The sequence below is a fragment of the Erinaceus europaeus genome, chromosome 10 (genome assembly GCF_950295315.1).
Source record: "Erinaceus europaeus chromosome 10, mEriEur2.1, whole genome shotgun sequence".
NCBI lineage: Eukaryota > Metazoa > Chordata > Mammalia > Eulipotyphla > Erinaceidae > Erinaceus > Erinaceus europaeus.
Genome location: NC_080171.1, coordinates 83,454,825 through 83,468,492, shown reverse-complemented (window position 1 = coordinate 83,468,492; position 13,668 = coordinate 83,454,825). Strand labels below are relative to the sequence as shown.

The following is a 13,668-nucleotide window of genomic DNA, read 5'->3' as shown; positions in this document are numbered from 1 at the left end:
CTATTGGATAAGAAGGGTACATTTTCACACAATGCCCACCCCAGAGTTCCATATCCAATCTCCTCCCTTGATAGCTTCCTTATTCTTTATTTTTTTTATTTTTATTTATAAAAGGAAACACTGACAAAACCATAGGATAAGAGGGGTACAGCTCCACATAATTCCCATCACCAGAACTCTGTATCCCATCCCATCCCCTGATAGCTTTCCTATTCTTTAACCCTCTGGGAGTATGGACACAGGGACCTCATGGGGTGTGGAAGGTGGATGGTCTGGCTTCTGTAATTGCTTCTCTGCCAAACATGGACATTTGGCAGGTTGATCTATACTCCAAGCCTCTCTCTCTCTCTTTCCTTAGTGGGGCCAGAATCTGGGGAGGGAGGGCTCTAAGACATATTGGTGGGGTCGTCTGCCAGGGAAGTCAGGTTGGCATCATGGTAGCATCTGGAACCTGGTGGCTGAAAAAGAGTTAGGATATAAAGCAGAACAAATATTTAACTAATCATGAACCTAAAGGCAAGAATATTGCAGATGAAGATTTGGGGTCTTTCTTTTGGAATAAGCTAGTAGGTCTATTTTAGGTATATTCCAAAGGTCCCATAACATTTGTTTAAACTTAAAGTTTAACTGACAGATAGTACATTGTGGTGAGTGCTATGGATTTCCAAAGAATCCATAGAGAATTACAAGAAGTTAATATACTAGCCTCCATCTGCAGGGGGAAAGTTTCATGAGTGGTGAAGCAGGCCTGCAGGTGTCTCTCTGTCTCTCTTCCTCTCTATCTCCCCCTTCCTTCTCAATTTCTCTCTCTGTCCAATAATAAATAAGTAAGTAAATAAAATATTTTTAAAATAAGTTAATACAATTATATTTTATATTTTTTCCCTGGGAAGGTGGAGTAACTAACGCCTCAAGCAATCTCGGTGTCATGGCTCTCCGTTTAGTTTTTTCATTTTGTTCTTTTCAGATAAAGAGAAGGAGAGAGCAAGAGAAAGACATTACAGCACTACTTTGCTACTCATGGAATTCCCCCAGTGTTATAGTACCAGGGCTTGAATGTGAGATTTTACATAAAGTAAGGCACATGCCCTACCAAGAGAGTTTCTTTCCAGCCCAGCAAACTACTTTTTATTATCTTATTTAAAAATGGGACCAGCAAGATTGCTCATCTACTATGGCTCTACCTTGCCTTGCACCCCACCGAGGTAGAGCTCCTGCCATCCCATGGAGGAGCATTATGCCAGTGGAGGAAGCTTCAGTGTTGTGGTGTTTCTCCATCTCTCTTTGTCTCTATCTACAGACACATGTCATTCCAGAACAGTATATTTATGCATGGACAAGGTCTCAAAGAGTTTAATCAATAGATTCAGTAGTTTGGGGACTAGGAAATAGTTCAACCTGTTAGAGTACCAAGCAGTATGCCTGAGACCCTAGAGATGACAGATTCAACCCTCAGTATCACCTTATGTCAGAGCTGAGCAACAATCTGGTCCCCTCTCTCTCTCTCACTTTTCCAATTCTCTCTCCCTTCTCTCTCTCTTTCTCAATAGAGAAATATTTAAATAAATCTATCATTTGTAGTAATGGTTTATTCATGTAGACATAATTCACAAAAACATCCATTCACACTTTTACATAATGTTTGCCTGTAAATAATGGAAGTGTAAAAACATATAAATATAAAAATATAGAGATTTGATTTCTTATTATTTTATTAGTAATTTAATGATTGACAAGATTGAAAGATAATAGGGGTACAATTCCATACAGTTCCTACCACCAGAGTTCTGTATCTCCTCCCCTCCAATTGGAAGCTTCCCTATTCTTTATTCCTCTGAGAGTATGGACTAACGATCTTCATGGAATGCAGAAGGTAGGAGATTTGGCTTCTGTAGTTGCTTCTCCACTGACCATGGGCATTGACAGATCAATCCATACCCCCAACCCATTTCTATTTTTCCCTAGTCAGGTAGGGCTCTGTGGATGTGGGGTTCCAGGACACAATGGTGAGGTTGTCTGCTCAGGAAGACAGGTAGGTGTCATGGTAGCATCTGTAACTTGATGGCTGAAAAGCATTAAGATATAAAGCAGAACACATTGTTTAATAATCAGGAACCTAGGGGCCAAGTGTTGGCACAACTAGTTGAGTGCACGTATTACAATGTGTAAGGACCCAAGTTCGAGCCCCCAGGGGGAAATCTTTGAAGTGATGAAGCAGTGCTGCCAGGTGCCTGTCTGTCTCTCTGTCTCTCTATTACCCCTTCCCTCTTGATTTCTGGCTGTTTCTATCCAATAAATAAAGATAATAAAAAATAATCAGGAACCTAAAGATAAGAGTATAACAGGTGAAATTTGGGGTCTTCATTGTGGAAGAAACTAGGAAGTCTAATTTTGGTATGTTCCAAAGGCCCCGTAACTTTACTAATTTTTGCCTGAGCCCAACAACTAACATGAAGGTGGGCTAAGAATATTATTTGGGAAGATGGTTTCAAGGTTGAGAACAGGGCAAGAAAACTGGATCAGGGCAGAGAGAAGATCCCAAATATGGTAAAAGTTTATAAAGACCATTAACTACTCATTGATCTAATTTAGGACCCAATCTATTCATATTTAGCACAGGAGCCTGTATAACCTCTGCATCCATGTCAGTATTAACTCAGACTCCATCGTCACAGCTCGGAACATTCTAAGCTGCACTCATTTCAGAAGCAGTCTTACTCAAATGGCAGAGTATGTTGACCCCACCTCCCTTTGTAGAGTGGGGAAGTTTCTACCACTGTTGTTCCATATTGAGGGCAAAGTCCTATAGAAGCCCACATGTGGGTATACAATTTTGTTCCTGAAGCAGATGGCCAGTGATGGTGGAGAGAGGGATCTTTTGGATATCTAGGCCTATCATATCTATGTGGGAATCCCAGGAGTCCCTAATGAGGGTCCCAGATGATGGGTAGGCCTGGTAGTGACTAAAAGGGCCATCATTAAATTGTGCTGGTCTCTTGCCCTTGTCCAATTTATGTATTCCTTATTTTAACATATTTAATTTTAATCTGTCAAAATGGAACATGATAATCTGTTTAGGGGAAAGAACATCTCTATGTACTTCCTGTATCCATATATCAGAATTAAAATGCCCATACCCCTTTCATCCATTTGTTGTCAGATCAAGACTATGAGGGGGTTTCATTTCCAGAGCACAGACAGGACACAGACTCAGAAAGGAGAGGGCACCTTCATGAATAACTTAGCCTAATTAATTTCTTAGCATGGGGATCCAGGAACTGGTCAACAGTTAAGAGTGTAAGCCATTCACAAGAGAGGCCCTGGGTTCAATATCCATCATCATATAAGAGCAGCAGAGACAAGAATACAAGTATAACACCATGAGTAGTAGAGTACTGTTTTGGAGTCTCTCCATCTTCCCCAACCCTTCAATAATACGAACTGGGTCAAGGAGATGACTCAGCAGTATCAGGAATCTGAAACCCTGAGTTTAGCTCCTGGCACTGGGGAAGGAATGGGGGACAAGGGGAGAATATCTACAAATCAACCTCTACCAAATATAAATAACATAGCATTGTGTAGAATTAGGATTGGAACTGGACCTGTGTGACTGAGCCTAGTATCTTCTACGCCACAAATCAATTACACTGACTTACATTTTTCCTTAGCCCTGTATGAGAAGAGTTTCTATATGTCTTGCATTTCAATATTTGTCTTCACAGTCTTACATTCCAGTATTTGCCCTGCATGTTGACTTTTGGTTAATTTTTGCCTGTATTTCATGTAAGTGTTGGAAAGGAATGACAGTTCTGACTGTCTCTGTCTCTGTCTCTGCCTGAAAAACATTCTTTGTATAAGAGCATGTCTAAAACAAAAAGGTTGGTAGGGCCAGATAACTAGCTTACCATGTAGGGTGCCTATATTGCTATGCACATGGCCTAGGGGCACATGCAGCCTCACTTAGCAGGTAAAAGAACCTATAGTGCTGTGCTATCTCTCCCTAGTCCACTCAATCTCTAGCTGAATGAAAAAGTGTCATAGAATGATGAAATTGCTCTCATTCACCAAGAAAAATTACAAGAAAAGCTAAAATACAGAATTGAAACATATGAACTTATAAAAAAAAAAGTGGCCAAGCTTTCTCTAAGCTCTAAGACTTTGTGAACAGCATGATGTTTATCATTGAGGTGAGAGAGGGCTGGTGAGAAGTTAGGGTCACAGAACTTTGGTGGTAGATGCAGTGTGGTGTTTAATATATTCTTATGATCTTGCTTTTTTAAAAAAGCTAATAAAGGCAAATAGAGTTTAGGGGGAATGGGTAGTGGTGCACCTGGTTGAGTGCACATGTTGCAATGCACAAGGACCCAGGTTCAAGCACCTACAGGGGGAAAGCTTCACAAGTGGTGAAACAGTGCTACAAAGTGTCTCTGTCTCTCTCCCTCTGTATCTCCCCCTTCCTCTCAATTTCTGGCTATCTCTATCCAATAAATAAATAAAAATAAAAAGGTTAAAAATATTAAAAAATGAAAACAAAGGCAAATAGGGGCCAGTGGTAGTGCACCCGGTTGAGTGCACGTTACAACGCACAAGGACCCAGGTTTGAGCCCCTAGTCCCCACCTGCAGGGAAAAAGCTTTGTGAGTGGTGAAGCAGTGTTGCACCTGTCTCTCTATCTCTCTCCCTCTCTATGACTACTTCCTCTCTCAATTTCTGGCTGTCTCTATCCAATAAATAAAAATAATAAAAAAATGTTTTAAAATAAAGGCAAATACTGTTTAGAGAATATCCCCGGAAGATGGAGATTTTATGCATACTATCTCTTCTAAGCCTTTCCAAAGGTCTAATTATCTCGATTTTATTGTTATTTAAGAAAAGAAATTTCAAGTAAAAAACAAATTCTGACTTAGCAAAGGGAAACTTTGTGCAGAGGAATTATTGCTTTTGGACAGGGAGTGGAGAAGAGAAATTAATGTGAGAGGGGGAAAAAATATGGCCATAAAGTCTGCAAGTGTCTCAAGAGTTGGGTTTTAAAGGATTTTTCTTATTAGAGAAGAATAGGCAAAGTTAGAAAGGACTGGACACAAGATGAAAGATTGGCATGATAGGATCAGAGAATGTTTTACCCTGAAACCAGTCTATTCTTAAGAAAGAACACTTGTTGTTGGTTCAATCCAAGTGCAAAGCTCTAGAGGAAAGGGAGATGAATAACTAAAATTTGCTTGATCAGCATTTTGTTCGGATGAATCAGTAGAGATAATCATTTATGAATTAAAGAATGGAAACTAAGTGGATGTGTTGACTGACTTTATCATAAACACATGGACCAGGAGGCTGGCAGTAGTGCACCTGGGTGAGAATGCACAAGGACCAGGGTTCAAGGCCCTAGTTCCCACCTGAATGGGGGAAAGTTTCACAAGAGGTAAATCTTGTGCTGCAGGTCTCTCTGTCTCTCTCTCTCTCCCTTTCCCTCCCTTCCTTATCAAATTTCTCTCTGTTGTATTAAATAAAATAAAGTTTTAAAATATTAAAATAAATTAATATTATATATAAAAATGTGGACTATCCACCAGTTTCATGTTAGTCACATGGAGAAGAGTGACTCTGATCAGTATGCTGTTTTCCAAAACACAAAAGAATAAGATTTCCTTTTTTTATTTTAATTTTATTAGTGACTTAATATTGATTTACAAAATTACAAAGTAACAGAGGTATAATCCCACACTGTTCCTACCTCTAGAGTTCTGTATCCCCATTCCCTACAGTAGCTACAGTAGTTCCCCTAAGGTCACAAAGAGGGGTTGACTTTTATTTCTATAAGTATTGGTCTGTATTTATATATATTTGCCCACTTTTTTCCATGGTCTCATTTTCTCTTCCTTTCCAAGTCACATCTACACCTATTACTAGTTCTGAATGTCTTTCCTTTATTCCTCTTCTCTCTGGGTCCTGACAGAGTTGGGGTTTAGAGCCCTCTGGTCATCTTCCCCCTATTATTTCACCCCTACTGGAAATATAGACCAAAATTAAAAGAATTTTAATCACTTAGTCATCACTGTTTCCCAAAATCTCAGGTAGAATTCTAAATTATTACATTAAAAAAAAAATGAAGCTCAGCTAGGCAAACCAATTTGTTCCAGGTGACCTGCTCCTGATACTACTCTCTAAGCAATGTGTATTCACTCACATATCTGTCAAGGTAATTGTTAACTTTCAGTTGACTTTACTTTCCGAAAAAGATATACTTTTTAGCAAACTCCACAGAGTTCCATGTAAACTCAAGAACTCTCTCTCTTTTGTCTTTGCAGTTGTGAAACAATCTCAAATCACAAACTTGAAAAATCAGTTCCCAGCTCTGCAATGGGAACATGAACTTGGCTTGGCCTTCATCAAAAACCGGATGAACTACACCAATAGGTTTCTGGTGATCCCGGAGCCAGGAGATTACTTTGTTTACTCCCAGATCACATTCCGAGGGACCACGCCCACATGTGGTAAAATTAACCAAGGAAGTCAAATGAACAAGCCAGACTCCATCATCGTGGTCATTACCAAGGTAACAGATAGCTATCCTGAACCAACCCAGCTCCTAATGGGAACCAAGTCAGTTTGTGAAATAGGCAGCAACTGGTTCCAACCTATCTATCTAGGGGCCATGTTCTCCTTGAAAGAAGGGGACAAACTGATGGTGAATGTTAGTGACATCTCTTTAGTGGATTACACAAAAGAAGATAAAACCTTCTTTGGAGCCTTCTTGCTATAGATGAAAAGTAGCTATTGTGTGAAGATTCACTGCCTCATGGTACCTAATTTTCCTCATCCATATGTAATTTTAACCAAGAATTTTCTTTGAGCACTCCATAGAAACTGTAATTTAGTTTTGAAATTTAGGGTCCATGAGTTCACATTTTATATGCTTTACTGGTGTCTACCAAAAAGGACTAGGAGGAGAAGGAGAAGAATGCGTATCACTATGGTTGCTTGGAAGAATATGTTGCTATGTTGCTGAACACTAAATACTGATCACTAAATAAACAGGGTATATACTTGGATTCAAATATGAAGAGGAACATTTCCAAGCCATCCTACCAGACATTCATCGGCAGTAAATGCAGTTATTGTTTAATTTAATTTGAAGCATCTGCTTCATGTCAGGAGCCTTGAACAAAATATACAGCCCTAGAAAACAGCATAAACTCTTCAGAGGTTAATCGTTAATCTGTTTCTCTAGGACACATTCTAATTCCTTGCCTAAAAAAGGGAAGAGTTGTGAGTCACGTAGTAGCACAGCGGGTTAAGCGCACATGGCACAAAGCTCAAGGACCGGCTCCCCACCTTGCCCGGGAATCACTTCACAAGTGGTGAAGCAGGTCTGCAGGTGTCTATCTTTCTCTCCCCCTCTCTGTCTTCCCCTCTTCTCTCCATTTCTCTCTGTCCTATCTAACAATGACAACATCAATAACAACAATAATAACTACAACAACAATAAAAAACAAGGGCAACAAAAGGAAAAATAATTTTTAAAAAAGCAGAGTTTTTATGAGTGTCTTCAAAAAATGAAATTGAGTTTCTTATCATTGGTAACAAATGAGAAAAGCTATTTTTATTTATTTACACAGCAAATATGAGATCCACAGACATATCAAAAATTCAACAATAGCATTTATTCATCATAGTTTTCCTGAACACCTATAAATTTCTGAGTGCTACCTTAATCTAGTAGACACTGGGGGGGGGGGGAGACACTTCTCAAAATGCGCGTATCACAAGTGACTCCTAATCAAAAACCATTCAACAAGTTCCAAGATCTAATGGCAAGTCTTAAAAATATGTCATCTGACACTAACATATATTCCACAACTCTGGTGTAAACTATTTGGCCAACTAGTCACACAAGAAACTTGATGGATGTGCTTATTAAAACAGCTAAATATATTTTCTGGTCAGTTACAAACTCTGAAGAAGCTCCATAGATCTACTTTGAGGATTGAATCACTCTTTAGTATTTAGAATGTAATGTGGCTATTTTTTTCTTTTTAAATATCGAGAGTAATTTTTAAAATACACATATCTAGTCAATGCAAACAATTCTTCTACCATGGAGGCAAGGTTGGATATTGAGAAGTTCTTGCCTACACTTGAAGAGTTTATAAACTAATCTCTTTGATTTTCCTGCACTAAAATGTCAAAAGTAGAGCCAGTCTGTTACCTCAGCATCTGTTGATGTTCCTACAAAGTGAGAATCCACCACCAATTTGTTTCCCAGAATAACTATCAGATCATGATGATGAAATGTGTTAACTTGGAGCATCCTATGAAGTCTAAGAGGATATCCATGTGACATAGGAAGTGACTTCCAGCTCTTCAGTCTCCATCATGAAGGCCCCCTTATGTGAGATATCTATCTACAGACAGATCTCAGAGCAAACTTGACACCAAAAATCACTTCACCCTTATTTCCAGGAGACTTATAAAAGTAGGCTAACTTGTATAAAAGTACTTGATCCATATCTATCGAGCTATAATCAAACCACGATTAATTTCTGTTTTGTCAGTTGAGAGAGATAGACACTGAGAACTTTGACTTCTCAAAATAGTCATTGCAGGACTCAGCAGGGCTCCAGGAGGGGTGTGGTCATCTTCACCTGGCTCAGTGCATTTTCATAAAGGAAGTGAGTCTTGAAAGAAATTGGATGGAAAACAGATGGCATGAGGAAAAGGCAGCTCAACCAAAGGAATGACCCTCTACTTAAAGCAGAAAAGAAAGGCTTCTCAGTAGTGACAAAACTAGCGTGGTACAAGAATAAGCCCTCAATCAACTACTCAGACAATATTTATTGGTGGGTAATGAATACGTTTTCATATAAGTACTGAGCATTAACCGATTGCGCCACTGGAGTTCCTATGAATACTTTTTCAATGGCTCTAGTCTGATTCCATAATCAAGACTAACACCCCATTAAGAAAATAATCATCTCTGCATTAAATCACCAATAAATTTAAGATAGAGGAAGGGGGTTGCAGGGAAGAGGTCAGAGCAGCCACTACAAAGAACCCTTATACCAAAGGACCACAAATCTGCCCACAGAGGATCTGGTAGACTTGGAAGTTTATCCAAGAAACAGAAATTTCTTAATATCCATAAAGACTTGAGTTTTTTATTTGCTTTATTTTGATGGGAGGTCCATATTGTATATTTATTTTGTTCCTATCATAATCATGTTTATTGAAAATTTACTGCAGCTGAATTTGGCACAGAAGATTTTGTTAAATTCTCTGTGAAATATCTTCCACTTTTCAAAAAGGGCCAGCCAGAAATCCCAAGGAGGTCATAAATTAGAAATCCTGTCTGCTAGTTATTATCTCCAGTGCAAAAAATAGTTCCCTTATTTTTAAAATAGTGAGAGAATGCATTTTAAAACCACATGATTATCCTTTAAAAGGAGTAAATGGGAACTATTCCAGGAATTGGAACAGAATAAAGAGCATGTATTAGAAAATAGTAATTTAAGGGATAATACTTTAACTGATTCAATATGTCTCAAAAGGGTAACTGCAAATCAATTTTACAAACATTTATTGAGTACCCTACTTGCCCTGGGGACACAATGATCAATTATTTCAGTTGCAGACATATTCATTCTACTGTTGTGCACCCTCTTTATCTGCAGATGCTTTATTTAGACTATGTTAGCTATTTAATAGTTAACATTAAGCACATAGATATTTTCTCATTACAAGAATGGGTGTCATGTGGTGAAGGATTATCATTAACAAAATGAGCTGTGTTTATAGGGATTTTTAAATGGATACTCATTGGAACTTTTCCATTAAAAAAGGAAAATATTAACCCATTATTTAAGTGACATACAGATACAGGTTATCTGCTTGGAACACCAGCACCTATGGCAATAACAGAATTTTGTAGATATGATCTAGGAACACTTCAAAAATCCTGCATTCCTCAACAAATATCATGATCAAAATGTTTGGGTTTGCTTACAATTTGATGTTAACTTGGTTAAGATTTGTTAGAGCACAATGGCCTATATTACTTTAAAAAAGAAAAAAAAAAGTCCTTATTTGTTTGACCTAGGTACAGTGGGATCTGAAAAGGTTTACTTTCAAATCCTGAAATGCATATAATTCAGTTCAATAACAGGGCAAGCTAGAGACCTTTGCTACTTGTGAGTCTAAGCTACCTCACCCCCAGAGGAAATTCCACCTCTGTGCTTGTCAATAACTCTTCTGATTTATCAAAGTTTAAACAGTTCACTGTGCATGAGACATATCCATTTCCAACATTCTCTTAAAGGTATTTTCCCAAGCCCTTTCCTAATTGTCTTTCTATGGTTACAACACTGGAGGTTCAGGACAGATTGTTTATATTCTGCATCTTGAAAAAAACACATACAGAAAACTGCCTCAATTTTTTTTACCTTCCTAAGGTTCAGAATCTTGAAATTTTTTGCCAGTTTTATCAGAATTTTTAAAAATTTTGCATCACTTTCCTAGTTATTGTGTCACATTGGCCATTGGGCCTAGAGAAATTCAGAACACTGTTAACTCCTGACCACTTTTGCTACCACAGTGAAAGAGTATTAGATGAGTCTCATCTGTTCCACTATGACAACCATGTTTACAACTTCTAAAGCTCTGGGGCATATTTGTTCCTTGTCTTTTCCAACACCTTCATATTTTTAAAATACTTTTTTTTATAACAAAGAGACAGATACAAGCACTGCTCTGTTAAATGTAGTGCTAGGGACACTCATGTCTACTATCCATTGACCCACCTCTTCAGGCCCCCATTTTAAGAGGCAAACACCATGCCAGTCAATACAGAATTTACTTGTTCAGAGCCACAGAAGAATTTAAAGACAGGTCAAGTGCTAGAATGGCTAGAATTCCATTCTCCTGAATCACATTCATCTGCTCACCCTCTGGTCTCAGAAAATAGTATTCAAAAAGAAAATATTATTCATTTTAATTTCTAGAGAAGAAGTTGTAAGAAGACATTAAAAGGATCATTAGATACCTGTGGGGTGATGTAGCCAGGGGAAGAGACTTCCTCCATGTCTACCTAGAGCAGGGGTAGAGAATATTAAAGCCATGGACAGACTGCACAATCATTTGGTCTGGCACCGCCAGGGTAACTTCAGGCAAGACCTGAAATTCAGTACATCTAGGAGCTTTTTTCATAGCAACATGAAGTAAGAATTTGTAGGTTGATTTTTTTTTTAATGGAATAAAGTTTTAAACATCCAAATGGCCCTTGACAGAAAAAAAAAAAAATTTACTCACCACCACCCTAGAGAAAACTTGGACTCAGGAATCTCAGTTACAAGGTTACCTCTGACTATATACCTTTATAATTTCATACCCAAGAAGAGTTTCTCCCAAAAATAATAATGACTTCAGACTAATTTCTCATTCTCTGGAAATATCCAAACAAAGCAAGGGTTTTCCAGAAGTCATTGCAGTGAGAGGAGGAATTAAGGAGGAATTAAGTCAAGGGATTTCTTAGAGCTTTTCCAAATCTGTGATTATCTGGTCACTTTTAGTAGACTTCCACATCTTCTGATTGATCATTAAGAACATGACAAGTGGGAGTCGGGCTGTAGTGCAGCGGGTTAAGCGCAGGTGGCGCAAAGCACAAGGACCGGCATAAGGATCCCGGTTCGAACCCCGACTCCCCACCTGCAGGGGAGTCACTTCACAGGCGGTGAAGCAGGTCTGCAGGTGTCTATCTTTCTCTCCTCCTCTCTGTCTTCCCCTCCTCTCTCCATTTCTCTCTGTCCTATCCAACAACGACAACAACAATAATAACTACAACAATAAAAAAAAGCAAGGGCAACAAAAGGGAATAAATAAATAAAATTAAATATTTTTAAAAAATTTAAAAAAAAAAAGAACATGACAAGCCTTTTCTAGAGCACAATGACTGCCAGCATTAAGAAATTGTCATTTCATAGTGTTTAGAGAAATCCTGACACTAAGTGGATCTGAGATGTTGGCCAGTAAAGAATACTACGGAATTTTAGAGCTGAAGGAATCTGTAGTTTATCTACCACAAAATGTATCATTTGAGGATGAATATCTCAGGTGCCAGAGGCCAGGCGGTGGTGCATATGGTTAAGCACTTGCATTACAGTGTGCAAGGGGACCCAAGTTCAAGACCCTAGTCCCTAACGATAGGGGGAAAGCTTCACAAGTGATGAAGCCAGGCTGCAGGTGTCTGTTGTTTCTTTCCCCCTCAACCTCCCCTTCTTTCTCAAATTCTGTCTCTATCCAATATAATAAAAATATTAAAATAAAAAAGGATGTGTCAAACATGACACAAATGGCCCAGTGCCAGATAATAGTAGCAGTGTGAAGACTAGAATTCTGGGGCCAGGCTGTGGTACAACTGATTAAACACACACATTATAGTGGGTAAGGACTTGGTTTCAAGTCCTTGGTCCCCACCTGCAGGGGGAATGCTTCACAAGTAGTGAAGCAGGGCTACAGGTATCTCTGTCTCTCCCTCTACCTCCCCCTCTCCTCCTAATTTCTTTCTCTATCCAATAATAAATAAATATATTAAAATGAAAAAATAAACTAGAATTTTTATCTCCAGATACAAAGCCCATCAATATTTTCATTTTATTCATGAATTAATTCCCATCACATGAAAGCACTTACCTAAATGCTGGAAAGTCTAGGCATGAAGAAACAGGACAGGCAAATTCCACTTTCATTGTGTACTCATTCATTCAGGTGGGAGGAAACACATGATGTCAAATAAATAGAAGAGGCAAACCTAGTAAATGATTTTGTTCATGAAATCACTGAAATACATAACTGTCCCCTATTTTGTTTCAGGGGTGTAGCTATTGAACAGATATTGGTGTTTGGTGATTTTAGTAATAAGCCCCACGTGCTTTCATTGATTTTATGTTTTATGTTAAAACGTCACAGCCCCAAGGTAAACTGCATATTGTATGTTAGCTTTGTACTTAACTGGTGTACATCCCATGTCTTTGAGCACTACTGTATGAATTCCAGTCTCTGTAAATAAATATTGTATCATTGATATATTTTATAAACTGACATTAAAAGCCACACCAAATTATTCATTTCTGAATTGGGTTGATTCTTATGTTAATATGTTTATTTTACTTTTTTTTTAATAACTGCTGGGACTTTAGCACTCCAGGGAGAAGGAGAAGGAGACATTATAGCACTGAAGCTTCCTTCAGTTCCATAGCACTCACATACAGTATACAGGGAGCTCAAACCTAGGCTGCAAGCATGGCAAAGCAGACACTCTCCCAGAGAACTATCTCATGAACTGACTTTATTTTTCTCTCTTGGTCAAGTCTCAGGATAATTATACAGGGTGAGGAAGGGTGTAAAATGCATCATCTTAATAATGTTTTATGCATTTAAACACAAAATGGCATCCAATTTCCACAGATTATACCAAATCATATAACAAATTGATAGTGAATCCACCATCTTTTACTCATCTTGGATGGAGGTTGAAGGAATTATGTTAAGTGAGATAAGCCAGATAGAGAAAGACAAGTATAGAATGATCCCACTCATAAACAGAAATTGAGAAAGAAGAAGAGAAAGGGAAATGAAAAGGCAGAATTTGACTGAGTTTGGAGTATTGCACCAAAGTAAA

General features: G+C 38.3%; 1 protein-coding gene across 1 annotated transcript in view; it reads left to right on the top strand.

The window, feature by feature from the left end:
• Positions 1 to 11,881, top strand: part of TNFSF15 (TNF superfamily member 15) — a 32,924-nt gene extending 21,043 nt beyond the window's left edge. The window contains exon 4 of the mRNA XM_007526756.3: positions 6,305 to 11,881. Within this exon, the coding sequence (XP_007526818.1) occupies positions 6,305 to 6,759 (455 nt within the window). The 3' untranslated portion in view covers positions 6,760 to 11,881. The remainder of the gene's footprint in view (positions 1 to 6,304) is intronic.
• Positions 11,882 to 13,668: the final 1,787 nt, after the last annotated feature.